The 17,808-nt window shown below is 37.9% G+C and overlaps 2 protein-coding genes and 1 long non-coding RNA gene across 5 annotated transcripts in view; 2 read left to right on the top strand and 1 right to left on the bottom strand.

Moving 5' to 3' along the window:
- Window positions 1–2,228, bottom strand: part of LOC307141988 (poly(rC)-binding protein 3) — a 35,975-nt gene extending 33,747 nt beyond the window's left edge. For both annotated transcript variants that reach the window (XM_079842496.1, XM_079842495.1), the window contains exon 1: window positions 1,695–2,228. The gene's annotated coding sequence lies outside the window, so the exon portion shown is untranslated. The remainder of the gene's footprint in view (window positions 1–1,694) is intronic.
- LOC307142142 overlaps window positions 1–17,808 on the top strand; it is a 576,947-nt gene that overhangs the window by 165,096 nt on the left and 394,043 nt on the right. The gene's annotated exons all lie outside the window — the stretch shown is intronic.
- mocos (molybdenum cofactor sulfurase) lies at window positions 5,628–17,291 on the top strand. 2 transcript variants are annotated; one of them, XM_079842709.1, is made up of 16 exons: window positions 5,628–5,805; window positions 5,874–5,991; window positions 6,340–6,429; window positions 6,536–6,602; window positions 8,829–9,479; window positions 9,568–9,644; window positions 9,725–9,924; window positions 10,150–10,266; window positions 11,267–11,659; window positions 11,775–11,937; window positions 12,526–12,610; window positions 13,732–13,856; window positions 16,198–16,294; window positions 16,458–16,599; window positions 16,672–16,776; window positions 16,897–17,291. In XM_079842709.1, the coding sequence occupies exons 1-16, from the start codon at window positions 5,803–5,805 to the stop codon at window positions 17,011–17,013; spliced, it is 2,550 nt and encodes an 849-aa protein (XP_079698835.1). In that variant the 5' UTR covers window positions 5,628–5,802; the 3' UTR covers window positions 17,014–17,291. The 2 variants fall into 2 exon arrangements, with proteins under 2 accessions (XP_079698835.1, XP_079698834.1); XM_079842708.1 differs by having other exon boundaries at window positions 5,753–5,991.

The following is a 17,808-nucleotide window of genomic DNA, read 5'->3' as shown; positions in this document are numbered from 1 at the left end:
AAAAGTTTGTGTTTACATAATATATGTGTGTGTGCTGTGTATAATTATATAAATACGCACACATGCATGTATATATTAAAGAAAAAAATATAGATTTATATATAAAATATTTATACTTATATATAATTTGATTTATATAAATAAATAAATAAATAAATATATATATATATATATATATATATATATATATATATATATATATATATATATATATATATATATATATATAGTATATACATGCAAATATTGTCAAACGATTAATCGCATCTAAAATAAAAGTTTGTTTACATAATATGTGTTTGTGTACTGTGTAAAATGATTATAAATATTTAAATACGCACACATGCATGTATATATTCAAGAAAAAAATATATGTTTATATATAAAATGTTTATACTTAAAATAATTATACACAAACACACACACATATGTTATGTAAACACAAACTTTTATTTTGGATGCGATTAATCGTGATTAATCGTTTGAAAACCAATAAAAAGGGTTATTTGTTCAATTATGGTTATGTAAATATCCTCAAAGACTGAGAATTAAATTTCGAGTCATTATAGATTCCGCATGCTTAATATGAAATACGATGGCCGAATTTAATAACAAAAAGCCGTTTTTTTGTGTGCGGCTAATAGTTGTGCTGTTTCATCAGGTAAATGCATAAAACACACAGCTACCATCCTGTCTAATCCTTTAGGCCCGGATTTGTTTGGCTAATGCTAATTCCCATTTGACCCATTTCTGTCTTTCCAAAGCTTGTCAACAGGCATCTGAAAACATTCTGCCATCATATAGCATAGCACTAATAAGCCCGAACATAGATATCACACACGCTGTTTTTCACATGTCAAATGTGTCTGTGAATCAGGAATTAAAGTAATTTATGCAACTGGCATTGAAATGTTGACGTACAAAGCAAATGGAGGGAAATTGGTCACTCAGATTAGTGTTCAAAAAAAGATCAGTCTGTTTTAAATACGTAATTCCGATAGCTAAGCCTTGGTTGCTTGCGAACAGCGTTTTATGTAATATTAAACAATATAGTGATTGAATTCAGTACATCGCATTTAACGTTAAACTATTTAACTTTAAACTTTACACGAAAACGATGTACTAAAACGGATACGTTTTTGCTTTGCGTTTTTTTGCGTCCAGAAGACAACGTTGTCAAACGCTCACACGGATCGGCGAAAACGACTAAAACACGGAGACGATAGCGGTATCGTCTTCAAAAAGTGCACTTTGAAACCCGTTTTCAACAGTTTGCATTTTCAGGCCATTGACGTGTAAATAAACGGCCAAAACGCATGTGTAAACAGCCACTAAATAAAATGTCTATGTAATAACTCAATCTATAGGTTAATATGTCTATTCAACAACAATAATATGTAATATTACTGCCCAAATTTAGTTTGTATTTATTAACAATAACATCATTTATAAATAATATTGTGTTATATTGTATTACATGAAAAACAACTCTGCATTACAATATAGAATGTCGTATAATGTATATATAGACACACAATATACGTAAGGCATATGATATAAACAGTTTTCCTTTTGTCAAAGATGAAACAAGAGCACTGTTGTTTCCAGGAAAGCATTAACACGCCTATTTGTTCTTGTCTTTTGGAAGTCCCTGTGCGTGACGAGCAGCTTTGGGTTGAAGTTAGCAAACTGACCTGAGACTTGATGGAGGTTGAGACAGCGTGAAGATGCCAGTTACGTTCTTCACCAACTCTTCTTACCCTGTCAATCCAGGATGAGTTACCGTTTGCAGATCCAGAGTGTGTATGATTCCCTGAGTGCGGAGTTGCCCTCCTTTGTTGTCAGTTGTATTCAGAGAATGGACAGATGGCCTTGTGCCCGTACCTCTGGTCGACTGAGACTAGCTTTACTGTTTTTTTTCCCCCTTTGGCTTAGCCTCTGATAAGCCTTTAGACCAGGCTACGTGAGCCCAGAGTCTCTTTCAGTACTTAATACTTACGTAGTTGATGCCACAGCAACTTCATCCCGAGAATGGATGGTCCCGGTAGTATTAGGGAATCCCAAGAAGAACCGAAGGCAACAGGTTTTCCATACTTTGGTACAGCTGCAATACAGACAGCTGACCTCGTCTGGGGAAATTTTCACAGGAAAAAGACAGAAATGACTAATTATGTGTCCCAAGATGCATTGTCCATTTTAGCAGGGACGACATATGCATGGATAATGACATTTGAAGGACCCAGAGGAAGAAGGATATGCCCAAATGTTTTTGTCGACACCCCCAATCAACATAAGCATCGCCAAATTGACTGTGTCACATCATTATGGACAGAAAGACACAACGTCTCTGTGGCCGGTTTCCCTTCCCCCACGCCAAGCATCTACTCCTGCTAATGAGGCCAAAGTCCTGTGAAAACAATGTGGCCCTTTAACAGAAAAAGATGCACTCTGCTCGGCAGCAGAATTTCAAAGTGAATGAATTAGTGGAGCAGAAGTGGCATATTTAATCACTGCCTGCTGTCTACTATGGAAATGAACAATGCTCTCTGTGGATCTCCCTTCCCTTTCTGCATATGTGTTGATAAATAGTGTAAAATCAAGTTCTAAAACTGTGTTACACGACAAGCAGTGTTGTTGTCATTAAAGAAGTCATGATATCGTTTTTTTTTTTCATTATTATTATTATTAGGGGTTCAAGCGTGTAGAGCTGGACCCCTATTGTAACTGTTAGAATTTCCAAGGATCAGCATTCTCTGCTAAAGTGATCAGGCAGACCAAACAGCAAGTCGTAGAGACTTGAAACTTTGAGGGATGGTAGTACTCACACTGTCTACAAAGTCACCGAGGCTCACCCCAATTGGCCTGATGGTGGCGCTACAGCGATCAAAAGTACATAACTCCAAAACCGTTCAACATAAGCTCAAGTATCTTATATTATAAACTCATGTGACATTTTGGGGTAATTTGTCGAAACCTACTTTTGCAAACTCCTAGGTTTCTCACCCGATCGGAACCAAACCAGTACAGAAAGAGTCTAAATATCGATAATTATCAAAAAAAGTTTAAATTTCAATTCATGGTCGCTAAGGAGCACCAAAATAAAAAAATATTTTTCTATTTTTACTTTTTTTCTTTTAAAATGTTTGAACATTATTGTATTTTATTTTAAATATTCTTTTCTCATGTTCGAAATAAAGATATCAATCAATCAATCAATCAAATATTTAAGGTGGGGGGGTGGCACTTTTACTAAAATAGCTGTAACCAAACTCGGTACTCATGTTTATAGACTCAATTGTTGGCCACGTGAAAAAATTACAGCGATTCCACTTGGTAGCGCTATAAAATGATAAAACACAAAAACATAAACTGGCATGCAATTTCTTTGTCTAAGATTGTATATAACACGATTTTTCTGTACATGCCCACTACATTCATAACATATGGAAGAACTCCTCATTCTGAGCAACTTTTCCTCTGACCACCGTTGTCAATCGGACCGTTAAATATTGAAGATTATTTCAAAAACCTACTTTCGCGAACTAGGTTTTTGAGCCTAGGTTTTTGGCTCAACCTTCGATAAGCTGAGCGTTATATTTCCTTAGTAAATTGCCTGTATTGGCTGTAAATTGTATTTTCCATCTATGATCTAAGTGGTTACATGCTTGCTAAATAAAACAATACCTTTTTATGAATGTGTTTAAAGGCCTTAAAGCACTTATTTGCTGCTCGCAGATATATTTCTTGAGGTTCACATGTTAATAAAGATTTTTGCACATAAAAAAAACAAATATATACTTTCAACCTTCATTCTAAACCCTGTCTGAAATTACAAGTTTTTAAGAGAAGTGGCTCCTTTAAGGCTTGTCAATAATGGCCACTGTTATGATTGGCTAATTGCATAGGAAACAGTATCAATGCCCACTCGCTATAGCACGCCAGTAATTGTTTTGAAATTACAGACATTTACAGACAAAGCATTTTGAAATCATTTACTTACGGTTTGTGATGCAGCTGCTGTCAGATCCAATACAGTTGGCTGCTAGACTGGGTAAACCCAGCCTGATCTACCGGCGATTTGATTTCGCCCTGCAACTCAGTCTGGAAACCTGTACATTCATTTCTACTGCTTCTGTTACACTTTTGCGGGAACCAATCACAGACTGGCTTATCCACCTGGTGCGCTATTGGCAGGTTTAACACAATGACGGATAGAGAAGGGATGGATCGATGCCTGTTTATCACGCCTCTTGTGGTCTGATTGGTTGAAGGACTATCCAATTGCGTACAGAGTCTTTTAATTTATGCAAGTTGATCACGCCTCTTGTGCAGTAGAAAATACATAGCAGACTCCCCAGACCAATGTTGAATCTTAAATTGAGCTTGTTCTGGTGATAGCCAGACTAGTTGGCTGCTTCATCTTTCAACAAGTTTCTATGCAAACTCTCCTCGTTCACAAAACAAAATGCTCCGAACAAACATACAATCCTTCGAGACAAACCAGGATACCATTAAAATAAACCAACCACTTGTTTCCGACGCTGGGAACCTTCTGAAGTCTCTATAGAGATGGACGCGTCGAAGCGAACGTTCTTTCACTCTTACATTTGTCCTATTGTCGACGGAGGCAAGTGTGTCGAGTGTCAGAAGCCGATTGCGAATCTGTATACTGTATCCAGCATCAGCGATTATAATGGGTTCTATTTGCTTTTGACGTGACACTCACATCCAGTGTAGGCCAATAAGTGACTGGATGCCAGTGGGCGGGGCCTATGATGTGTAACACATATGCAAATATATTCGCCTGTGTGACATCACAGATCCTGCAATATCTCTTTTTTTTGTGCATGATTAAGTAAATGCTTTGTTTATAATGAGGACGTTTTAAGCTATGAAATTTGCAGGATGTTTTATACAAAGATATTTTATATGTCAAAAGATCAAGGCAAATTTGATTTCTCATGTCATAAAAATAGAACCAAAACATTTTTGTTCATTTAAATAAAGCTGAAGCTGAAATAAAATTAAATATTAGATGAAAAACTTAAAATAAACAAAATTAGCGATGTTACATTGGCAACTAACTGAAATAAGTTGAAGTACTAAAAGTATTAAAATGACTAAAATACCTTTGCACTCAATTTATCCATAAATCCCAGAATTGCAAATAGAACTGTTGTTATGTTACAACATAAAGTAAATTGTATGTGACTGTTTAACTATTTTCATACTATAAAGGACCATGTAACATGTCTTACTTTGTCTTACTATAATATTTTTCTCTGGATGTGTTCTTAGTTGCCGAAATTTTCACAGGTTCTCACGGGTCTCATTCTGCATATATACATTTTCAAAACTATTGTGAATGTGACCTGAATTTTATCTTTGTACCTAAGCCTAAAAAACACAGAAAAATAGCAACAAAGATATGTTACAAAAGTTAACAAGATTTATGGTAATAATGATAAAAACATGGTTTGAAAAAGGGAAATGTAAGTAAACCATTTTTTATACTATAGCATTTTGGAATTAAATGTTAAAAGAAAAATCATAGTCTACACTACTGTTCGAAAGTTTGGGGTTGGCAAGATTTTTACCAGGATTACACCAGTGTCACATGATCCTTCAGAAATCATTTTGATATGCTGATTTGCACTGCAGCTCAAGAAACAATGGCTGAAAAACAGTTGTGCTGCTAAATATTTTGTGGAAACTGAGTCAGAAACTTCACTATGTTGGCCCTGCAGAAAAATCAACTGTCACACTGCAGCTGGACTTTGGTCTCGCTTCTATCAATTGGACATGGTGAGTGATACATAAATACGCGAAAGAGGGGGCTCTTGTGATCTGTCTTTACAGAAATGGAGACTCAGTCTTTGCAGAACTTCCAGGATTTATCTACCTTTGAGAGTTTTAAGAGTTTCTGGCACTATTATGGTTACGGCATTGATCAACAAGAGCTGATCGATCGGGAATTTAAACGGATTAAAGGTAAGAAGAAAACAAAAGTCCTTTTTTTATATAATTCCTCGTTCATTAACATATCAATAACTGCGCGTGGTGCTGTAACATACTCTAATGGTTTAAATATATACGAATGTAAGTAAATGGATTAAGTTTTTTGTGTAGTAAATAACCGATTTTTGGATTAAGCGTAGCCTTCCAAGTTTCTTCAGTGGTTGAGAGCGTTGGCCTGTGCTGTGGTGGTGTCATTTTCTGCCTTACTTTCTCTTTAGTTGTGTTGTTGTGGTTGGAATGCAGCGCCCTCTGTCGATCTCATTGTGAATTGCACCTAGAGTCTGCCGTAGACGCTGAAAGGTTCTTCCTTCTCTTTTTAAGGTATTACATACCTTGACCATGCAGGGACAACGCTATTTCCTGAATCTCAGATTAAAGAATTTTATGATGACATATCTAGGAATGTTTATGGTGAGTTCCTTTTCGCTGATCAACAGTCATATATGCATTGTTAAATGCACTACATAACATCAAAATAATATATTGCTCTAGATCGTAACATACTTTTCTTTCTCAGGCAATCCTCACAGTCATAATCCCAGCAGTAGACTAACACACGACACTGTGGAAAGTGTCAGATACAGGTAAGATATTTTGCACCCTCTTCATTTTTCATCAGTCATAATAACAAAGGAGAAAATCATTATCATTATTAAAAGCAGATACAATAAGAGCACTATAATACAGTTGGAAACAACTGTGTGTGTGTGTGTGTGTGTGTGTGTGTGTGTGTGTGTGTGTGTGTGTGTGTGTGTGTGTGTGTGTGTGTGTGTGTGTGTGTGTGTATATGTGTGTTGTTTCTACATTAATTTGGAGATTAGCTGTGAAATTATTACATTATAAAATATTAAAACTTATAAAAGCTTATATTAAAAGTAAATGTTTTAATTGCGATTAATCACACATAATATAAAATTGCTAGTTAATGATGAATATAAATATTTAAAAAACAAAAACTAATAAAAAGCACATAACAAACATATTAAAACTAAAAATAATAATGATGATATAACATAATATAAAAATAATTCAACACATCAATAAATAGAATAATAGTATATACAGTTGCAAGAAAAAGTATGTAAACCGCTTGCAGAATCTGTGAAAATGTGAATAATTTTAACTAAATAAGAGACATCATACAAAATGCATGTTATTTTTTATTTAGTACTGTCCTGAATAAGATATTTTACATAAAAACATTTTTTACATATAGTCCACAAGACAAAAAAATAGCTGAATTTATTAAAATGACCCATTCAAAAGTTTATGAACCATTGATTCTCAATACCTTGTGTCACCTGGATCCACAGCTGTTTTTTGTTTTGTTTTGTGATGGTTGTTCTTGAGTCCCTTGTTTGTCCTGAGCAGTTAAACTGACCAACGTCCTTCAGAAAAATCCTCCAGGTCCTGCACATTCTTCAGTTTTCCAGCATCTTTTGCATATTTTAACCCTCTCCAGCAGTGACTATGATTTTGAGATCCATCTTTTCACATTGAGGACAATTGAGGGACTCAAACACAACTACTAAAAAAGGTTGAAACATTCACTGATGCTCCAGAAGGAAACAATGCATTAAGAGCTGGGGGGGGGGGGGGGGGGATCATTCATGTGATCATTCATCACATGAATGATCGAATTCATCCTAGGAAGGTTTTCACCCCCTGGTTCTAAAGACGTCGTTACAAAGTCCATCTCACTACAGTGGTTCTAAAATAACTTTATGAATCGGCGATAATAGTTTTTGTGCGCAAAAAAACCCTAAATAACGACTTACATAGTGATGACGATTTCAAAACACGGCATCATGAAGCTTCAAAGCGTTATGAATCAGTGAGTCGATTCAGCAGTTTGGATCGCCAAATTTCAGCAGTTTGGCGGTTTGACACGCGATCCGAATCATGAATCGACTCGCTGATTCATAACGCTTCGAAGCTTCATGATGCCTTGTTTTGAAATCGTCATCACTATGTAAGTCGTTATTTAGGTTTTTTTTGCGCACAAAAACTATTCTTGCCGATTCATAAAGTTATTGTAGAACCACTGTAGTGAGATGGACTTTGTAACGACGTCTTTAGTACCTTTTAAGGGTCTTGAGAGTGAACCGTGCCATTGTGCCAATGGAGGCCTTTCAGAGCCATCAGATTTCAACTAAAAGATCTTCATTTCTGTTCCGAAGATGAACGGAGGTCTGACGGGTGTCGAACGACATGAGGGTAAGTAATTAATGACAGAATTTTCATTTTTTGGTGAACTAACCCTTTAATGCATCGTGTTTCCTTCAGGAGCATCAGTGAATGTTTCAACCTTTTTTTAGTAGTTGTGTTTGAGTCCCTCAATTGTACTCTGTGTGAAAAGATTGATCTCAGAATCATACAGTCACTGCTGGAGACGGCTAAAATATGCAAAAGATGCATATGCAGCAAGATGCAGCAATTTTTTTGTCTTGTGGACTATATGTAAAAAAATATCTTATTCAGGACAGTACTAAATAAAAAATAACGCATTTTGTATGATCTCTTTTATTTAGTTAATATTATTCACATTTTCACAGATTCTGCAAGCGCTTCACATAGTTTTTCTTGCAACTGTAAGTAATACTAATATAAGATTGCAAGAAGGAAACAAAATATAAACACACAGGGTGAACAAAAAAGAGCGAAGATTACAGAGACAACCTAATACAAAAAAGGGGGGATTTGCCTGAATTGAGACAGATTGAGCGTTAGTAACATTCAGTATTATAGTAATATTTTTATATCTTGATAACATTCTATATGTGATAGCTCTTTGTTTTGAACGTCTGCAGGATACTGGAACATTTTAATACATGTCCTGAAGAGTACTCCGTGATTTTCACATCAGGATGCACTGCAGCACTGAAATTAGTGGCTGACGCTTTCCCCTGGAAGGCCGTGTCAAATGAAGAGCCTGGAAGTCATTTCTGCTACCTCACTGACAACCACACCTCTGTGGTGGGCATTCGCGGTGTGACCGCACTCCAGGGAGTTGGCACAGTTTCTGTTCTACCTCACGAAGTGGAAGACAGAGCGAAAAAAACCCCGACACAGACAAATGGAGAGGAAGAGTGTTCTACACCTCATCTTTTTTGTTATCCTGCCCAGAGTAACTTCTCAGGCAGAAAATATCCCCTCAGCTATGTGAAAGGAATTCAGTCTCGACAGCTCTATCCAGCATGTGAGCACAGTGGGCGATGGTTTGTTCTCCTCGACGCTGCCTGTTTTGTAAGCTGCTCTCCTCTGGATCTAAGCCAGTATCCCGCTGATTTTGTGCCAATATCTTTCTACAAAATGTTTGGCTTCCCGACTGGACTCGGAGCCTTGCTGGTGAGGAATGACGCTGCTGGGGTCTTGAGAAAAAGTTACTTCGGAGGAGGGACAGCAGCAGCGTATCTTGTGGCAGAAAAATATTTTGTACCAAAGCCAAATGTAGTCAGCAGGTAAGATTTGACCTCTTATTGTTGGCTAGCATCATAATTGATGCTACTGTTGCACAATTTGTTTCATGTGTAATTCTTTTTGGTTCAGGTTTGAGGATGGTACCATCTCCTTCCTTGACATCATTTCTCTCCATCATGGTTTTGAAACGCTACAAAAAATTACAGGTTCAAAAGTTTATGGTATACCTGTGGAATGATTCTCAATCTGATGACCTACATTAAAAGTGGATGTTTTTGATTTCCAGGGAGTATGCTGAACATTCAGCTTCACACATTTGGTTTGGCCCGCTACACCTACATTGTCCTTTCATGTCTGTGTCATAGCAATGGAAATCCTGTGGCACAGATCCATTGTGATAATGACTTTCGGAATATTGCTGAACAGGGTGCAATCCTTAACTTTAGTCTACTGGACTGTCATGGACGAGCAGTAGGGTATTCTCAGGTCAGTCAGGAACTGCCAAATGTTTTTTGGGTTGTGTTATGTTCTCCCCAGATTAACCTGTAAAAAGGGGTATATTTATAAACTGCTTTACTGAGATAAAACCATTTCTAATAAAATCGGACTACAAATTGTGCAGATAATGCTCAATCTAAAACGTAAGAATTAGAAAAGGTTGACTCTGTCTTTGCTTATTGTTTTTGTTTGTTTTTTTTTGCTTTTTGGCAGGTGGACAAAATGGCCAGTCTCTTCAACATTCATATTCGCACAGGCTGTTTCTGCAACACAGGAGCCTGCCAACATTATCTGGCTATCAGCAACCAAGATGTGAAGAGTAATTTGCATGTAAGTGGATCTCCGCCAATACAAACTTGATGTTTGCTTGACAATTAGATCTTACACAGAGATAGATGGATGGATGAATGAGGATAGATAGATAGATAGATAGATACAGACAGATGAGAACAGACAGACCAACCAATAGATAGATAGAATGAACGATGGATGGATGAGAACAAATGGACGGGCGGATGAGGATAGATCGATGGATGGACAGACAGACAGACAGACGGATGAGAACAGACAGACCAACCAACCAATAGATAGATAGAATTATGGATGGATGGATGGATGGATGGATGGATGGATGGATGGATGGATGGATGGATGAGGACAGGCAGATAGATGGATGGATGGATGGATGGATGCATGGATGGACAGACAGACAGATGGATGAGGATAGATAGATAGATAGATAGATAGATAGATAGATAGATAGATAGATAGATAGATAGATAGATAGATAGATAGATAGATAGATAGATAGATAGATAGATAGATAGATAGATAGATAGATAGATAGATAGATAGATGGAAAGACAGACGGATGGATGAGGACAGGCAGATAGATAGATAGATAGATAGATAGATAGATAGACAGACAGACAGACAGACAGACAGACAGACAGACAGACAGACAGACAGACAGACAGACGGATGAGAACAGACAGACCAACCAATAGACAGATAGAATGAACGATGGATGGATGAGAACAGATGGACGGGCGGATGAGGATAGATCGATGGACAGACAGACAGACGGATGAGAACAGACAGACCAACCAACCAATAGATAGATCGAATTAAGGATGGATGAAGGCAGACAGACAGACAGATAGATAGATGGATGAGGACAGACAGACAGATGGATAGACAGACGGATGGATGAGGACAGGCAGATAGATGGATGGATGGATGGATGGATGGATGGATGGATGGGTGGATGGGTGGATGATAATTAAACAAATAAGATGTTTGAAGTAATAAATGAATGGTTCTTTTCAAGGCCGGTCATGTCTGTGGCGACAACATTGATCTGGTTGACGGACGTCCCACAGGATCCATTCGTGTGTCTTTTGGATATATGTCCAGTTTCGAAGACTGCCAGAACTTTCTTCGGTTTATTGTGAATTGTTTTGTGTACAAACCACTAATCCTGGACCAAAAGAGAATAACCAAGTTAAAGTCAGCTGCACCGATGGAGTCATCAGCATCTTATCACCTGACATCAACAACAAATGGCCAACTAGGGGATGAGAATGAGAAAGTTATCACCCCTTCACCTGAGAGAATAACACCGTCTGAAGGCACTGTGTCAAAAGAAAGAAAGAACAATGGCATTAGCCATACTCTATCCAATCTCTTTATCTACCCTGTCAAATCATGTGCATCATTTGAGGTACAGAAAGATGTTTTTTTTATTTTTATCTTTCTATGTTGACAATGAAACGCAGGTTAATATAATGAAATCAGTTTTCATGGCAAGTACTGAGCTGTTATGATTGACCTAACAGGTGACAGAATGGCCACTGGGACCACAGGGTCTGTTGTATGACCGTTTGTGGATGGTTGTGAATGAGAATGGGGTTTGTCTGAGCCAGAAAAGGGAGCCAAAACTGTGTCTCATCCGCCCTATCATCTGTCTGGCATCTAACACTCTGCAGCTGCAGGTCTCAGGTCAGACATTTGCTGTTCCCCAGTAGTGTGGTACAAAGAACATCCCTACAGCTATTTAAAAAAACAATAACTGCGGACATCTCATGAGATAAGATTAATAAATTACACCTTTTCATTTAGTAGACAGTGCCTTTTCAAGTACTATAGAAGTGCCATGGTATAATGATAATATCAGATGGTACCATGTTATTTCTTTGTATGTGCCAAAAGTCATATTTTTATTGTATTTTTTCATTTGTAACAAAATTATGGTCATGCTTTAAATTAGATGTCTTTAACTACAATGTACTTGTGTTCATGTTGTATTGCAAAACACTGCTATTGAGGTGGACAGGTTTAGTGGTATGGATAGGTTAAGGTCAGAGGGTTAAGGGGTAAGGGAAGAGTCGACAGTGTAATTATAGATATGATTACAGAAATTACAGCTCTAATTACATGTACAGTGTAAAAAATGTATGTACACAATAAGTGCATTGTATCAAATGAATTTGCATGTTACCACATAATCAGATCATTAATAATATATTCTTTAGTAATGTATTTTTAATGTGTTCAATGATAAAAATGATGCATTCTGTCCTGTCTCAGGCATGGAAGCAGTCTCTGTTCACTTGGAGACCAGTCTAGAGAATTCAGATCTAAGAACATCCCAGAGCAAAGTTTGTGGTGACAGGTATGAAGATAAAACACAAACCCACCAAAAATGTCCAACAGCGCCCGTCCCCTTTTCAGCGGTGCTGGTTCCGGAATTTTTTTTTTTTTTCATAAATTTTTCCCATAGGAATTTTAAAATAGTCTTTTTTAAAGCGTTATAAGCCATGAACCAAGACAATCTGCTACGAGGTGAATCACAACACTGCAAAATTTGACTTACAATGCACCCGGCCATCCAAATTTGATTCATCAGACCAGGCCACCTTCTTCCATTGCTCCGTGGTCCAGTTCTGATGCTCACATGCCCACTGTTGGCACTTTGGGTGGTGGACAGGGGTCAGCATGGGCACCCTGGCTGATCTGCGGCTATGCAACAAACTGCGATGCACAGTGTATTATGACACCTTTCTATCAGAACCAGCTTTAACTTCTTGAGCAATTTGAGCTACAGTAGCTCGTCTGTTTGATTGGGCCACATGGGCCAGCCTCCCATCCCATGTGCATCAATGAATCTCTGCCGCCCATGACCCTGTCGTCGGTTCACCACTGTTCTTTCCTTCGACCACTTTTGATGGATACCGACCACTGCAGACCGGGAACACCCCACAAGAGCTGCAGTTTTGGATGCTCTGACCCAGTCGCCTAGCCATCACAATTTGGCCCTTGCCCAATTTGACTCGCTCAAATCCTTATGCTTGCCCATTGTTATACAAACATTTCACTTTTTGAGATCGTAGGGAGATTGACTCAAATACGTCATTCGCAGTGCTTAATGGAAGTGGGTGTAGATATTTTGTCGTGTTGCTTTTTTCGACTCTCTGATTGGTATAATTTTCTGTACAGCATCATGGGTAATGTAGTTTTCACCAGGAATTAAACATTAATTCCTTAATCGCCTTAGCTGGTCGCCTTAGCAGAAGCAAATACCATCGATTAACAACCTCGTAGCTACCAGTAGGTCTGTCTTTAAAGGTTTATAAGTTATTGTTCAAAATCAATTTCCTTTTGGAGAAAATGAATGGAGTTTTTACTTCCGGAACCTGACTGTTGCACGCTATTATTTTATATCATTACAGAATGCAACCCTGTAGCTTAATATGAATCTTGTTGTAGCTTATTATTAATCTGTCTTTGGTGTAGGGTACCGACAGTGGATTGTGGGGAGGAAGTTTCAGCCTGGCTTACTGAGTTTCTAGGAAAACCTTGTCGTCTTATAAGGCAGAGACCGGAATTCCTGCGCGACATGAAATTTGGACGAGATAAAGGTAAAATACAACATTTGTATTTCAATGTATTATGTTTTTTTGAAATGCCACAAAATCCTGAATCCTTAATATTGTTGTTTAAATGTAATCCTTCAAAGGAATATTTGCTTTATTAATATTTATGTCGGCTACACACTACATGATTTAGCCCCGATTTCCACTCACCTGCAGTTTTGTGGCTAATCAGTGCTTTTTCACATGAGTGACAATAATGTAGTGTGTATGATCAATGACACGATCTGAGAGAAGGCCGATGTCGAGTCCTGCAGTGTTAAATATGTTTTGAATGGATATTACATCGTCGACAACCTAAACCAAAAATAGCGCAAGATACAGGGCAAGTGAAAGTCCAGGGGGAGGAGTCAGATCTGCTATAGAACATCAGCAAGCTTGGCTTCTGCAAGCAACCATTCTTACCTCCACATTCTTCTTTGTTTTTTTTTGTTTTTTTTGCTGCAAATCAGCACACAGACAACTTGGAACTAGCTTCTTGCGATCTACCAAGAAATACAGTCTCAGGAGTTCTCGTGTGTCACACGTGATCTTACTTTATTTCCTGTGTCACTTCTCGCACGTTTGGTTGTGAAAGGTAGTTGACATGTGAAATGACCAGACGGAGTTGTTGGTGATTCTTCCTATTGAAAAGTTGTCAAGTCACCTTTGTTTATATAGCGCTTTATACAATACAGATTGTTTTGGTGATGAAGTCAGTTCAGTGTTGATTCAGTTCAGTTCAATGACTGTGTGAAGTTCATCAATTATAAAAATAGTTCAAATCAGCTCTGTAGAAAACGGTGTCATCATCCGGCACAGTTCAGTTCAGTTCTTATCCAATGGTGTCAGTGCAGTCAAGTTTATAATATTGCTGAATATTAAGTATCCCCAACTAAGCAAACCAGAGGTGACAGTAGAGAGGAACACAAACTCCTTGGGGTGACAGACATGGAGTAAAAAAAACCTTGGGAAAAACCAGGCTCAGTGCAGGTCCACCATCTGGTCTGGATCTGAAGAACTGCATAGTACTGCATCCATCATATCTCAGAAGAGTCTTTAGTTTAATCAGATTTATAAAAGACAGATACGCTGTACCGATTCTTTAACTTGGAGGCGTGCAGTGGGTGGAGCTAAAGAGTCACAAGCACGCACCTATGACACACACACACACACAATACATCATCGCGATTCGCATTATCCCTGGATAACTTTTGATTCACTATATGTTGGTGTTGTTTAGATTATATCCACTTACGCGCCGATTGCCAACAAAACAGACATTTGATGCAATTTCACTTACCGCCTGCGGTTTCGACTCGTGACTGGGATCTTTTGTCTTTTATCCATCTTTTAGTTTCAAACCATTTGCAAATCCAACGTCGAAATGGGCCTTGTTATTAAAACATTCGTCACCAAAATGCCAGGAACAAACAAACACACTTGCACAACTCCGGAAAAACAAACTGTACTGTTCCGTTAACGCGGGGAAGCATTCTTTGGGAAGCTCATTGATGGGTGTGCTCTTGCGCTCGCTCTGGTTGATGTGCGCATGCGCTTATCAGGGAGAAGTGCCCATACAAGGAATTCCGCCCTTTATGACGTCATACAGGGCCAGTCTCAGAAAAAAAAAACCTTTTTGAAAGGTATACAGATCCTGAAGGAGTGTATTTGGCACAGAAATACTCTGTCATACATCCAACTAATTTTTTGAAACTTTGGCCATGTTTAGCATGAGAATCCAACTCTTTATCAGTGTAAATAAGTCAGAATGCATGAAATAGCATTAGAAATAGCATCTCTAATTGAGACTTTTGCTTATCAGATTTTTCTTCAGAGATAAGAACCTAGAAATTATCATTCAGAAGAGACCTCAACAAGGTCTCAAACTGTGCTCAGATTTTCCAATCTATTGTAACAAAGGAAAAAAATAATAATGATGTATCGCTGTACTCTGTACTTACTCTATGTGTCACGTACTGCTCTGAGACAGAAGGTTGAGGATCCAAATGCAGCTTTATTTTAAAGGGTAATCCACACTCAGAGTCAACAAACAGGCAAGAGGTCGTAACAGGTAATCAGTCCAATCAGGCAAACAAAACAGGAGAGACAGGCAAACGGATAATCCACAGAACAGGCAAGAAATCCAAAACCAAGAGACCAGAAACCAGGGAAACCGCTCAGAAATGCAGTGTGAACAGAACAAGACTTCGCAATGAATGACAGACATGACCAGGCTTATAAAGTGTGAGCTAACAAGGTAATGATTAAGTGTGAAGTGTGAAGTGTGATTAAGTGTGAAGTGTGAGCTAACAAGGCAACAATTGTACTTTTTTATCTCCCTATCCAGCCTGTTGTCCAACATCTCTCTCTCTGGTGAATGAAGCTCAGTTTCTGCTTATTAGCAGAGCCAGTGTGTCTTTTCTACAAGAGCACATTGTCAACAGGTATAGTAATGCCCAATTTATGCCCTTTTTATTTGGTAGTATAACATTTGAGGCTACCCAAATGATTATCTATTAGATGGCTAATAGACGACTTTTAAATTGACAGATTTATTTAAATGGTCAGCCAGTACTCATTTCTTTTTCATTCTTTGGCATGTTAAAGGCATGATAGGGAGAACGAAGGAACATGGAGCGACATGGAGCAGATCATTCAGCGTTTCAGGGCGAATCTGGTCATGTCAGGACAGGAGCCGTTTGAAGAGGACGACTGGTCTAACTTGACAGTAGGAGGCACGCAGTTTCAGGTTAGTGGAAATATGTAATAGACACACATCTGCAAGAATTCAAACAGATGTTCAGGTCTTTGTTTTGTTAAGGTGGTGGGGAGATGTGGCCGCTGTCAGATGATTGGAGTTGATCAAAAATCAGCCACTAGGACCCAGGAACCCCTTAGGTCTCTTTCTGAATGCAGAAGTGGAAAGGTCTGGAAAAACAAAACTTCTCATTATTTTGTTCTGCCTTTGAATGCTTTTACAAGAAATGACATTTCTAAAATATGAAAATCACATTACTTCTCTTTTCTCCTCTGCTCTTGTTCTTAGGTGACTTTTGGTGTTTACTTGGCTCACCAATCAGCGCGGGACTCCACTGTTTTCTCCATATTATCCGTAGGGGACCATGTTATTCCACGGATATCAGAATCTACTGAGAAGCTTTAACAGTTTTTTGTAATTACCCTCTTGGAATTGCTGTTTATTTCAGTTTGATTTTTAAACTGTGGTAAGAGCTGAATTTCTTATGAAATGTATTATATTGTAATGTATTTTGTGGTGTATTTGTATTAATATATTACTATGTACTATAACAGACTTTATACATTTTGCATATACAATATCAAAAATAAATCACTTTTTTTGTGACATGTACAACTTCAGCTATATGAACAAAAAAAAAAGAATTCTATTTTTAAAAAATAAAGCCTTTTCTTAAATATCAGATCATGTTAGGCTTGCATCACTTCTGTGATTACTATCTTGAGAAAGTACACATTTCCTTCTATGGAACAGTTCCTCAATATAATTATCATGCAATCTCCTTACAGAGGATGTAGCAATGATTGCATATAGGCATGCAATGCATGTGCTCTAATCTTTTAGTGATTAATTAATTCACATCTATGGTCTAAGTTGGCAATTTCTTATTAAAGTGATTTACAAGAAAATACAGTGACAACACCTTAGGGTACACGTAGGAAGTTGTTAAAGTATGTTTAATCTGAGTTAAAACATGAGAGTTTAATCAGTCTAGGAGTGAATGGCAAAGTTGGGAGCATGAAATTGTCCAAAATGTCTTGGTACGCTGAACCACTGAAAGTTCCTTTCATTGGAAATAAGGGGCCAGGCCCAACCCCTGACAAACAACCCCACACTATAATCCCCCCCTCCAAACTTGAACTCTCTAGAGTCCAGTGGCGGCGTGCTTTACACCACTGCATCCGACGCTTTGCATTGCAC

The sequence above is a fragment of the Gobio gobio genome, assembly GCF_949357685.1.
Source record: "Gobio gobio genome assembly, chromosome: 18".
NCBI classification, from domain to species: Eukaryota; Metazoa; Chordata; class Actinopteri; order Cypriniformes; family Gobionidae; genus Gobio; species Gobio gobio.
This window is presented reverse-complemented; position numbering and strand designations above follow the sequence as displayed.

Excerpts from the sequence above, each read along its gene's own strand:
- mocos (XM_079842708.1), top strand. The coding sequence starts at position 5,862 with ATGGAGACTCAGTCTTTGCAGAACTTCCAGGATTTATCTACCTTTGAG. Across the intron at positions 9,925-10,149 it reads GAGCAGTAGGGTATTCTCAG|GTGGACAAAATGGCCAGTCT; the intron begins GTCAGTCAGGAA and ends GCTTTTTGGCAG. Across the intron at positions 11,938-12,525 it reads TCTGCAGCTGCAGGTCTCAG|GCATGGAAGCAGTCTCTGTT; the intron begins GTCAGACATTTG and ends GTCCTGTCTCAG.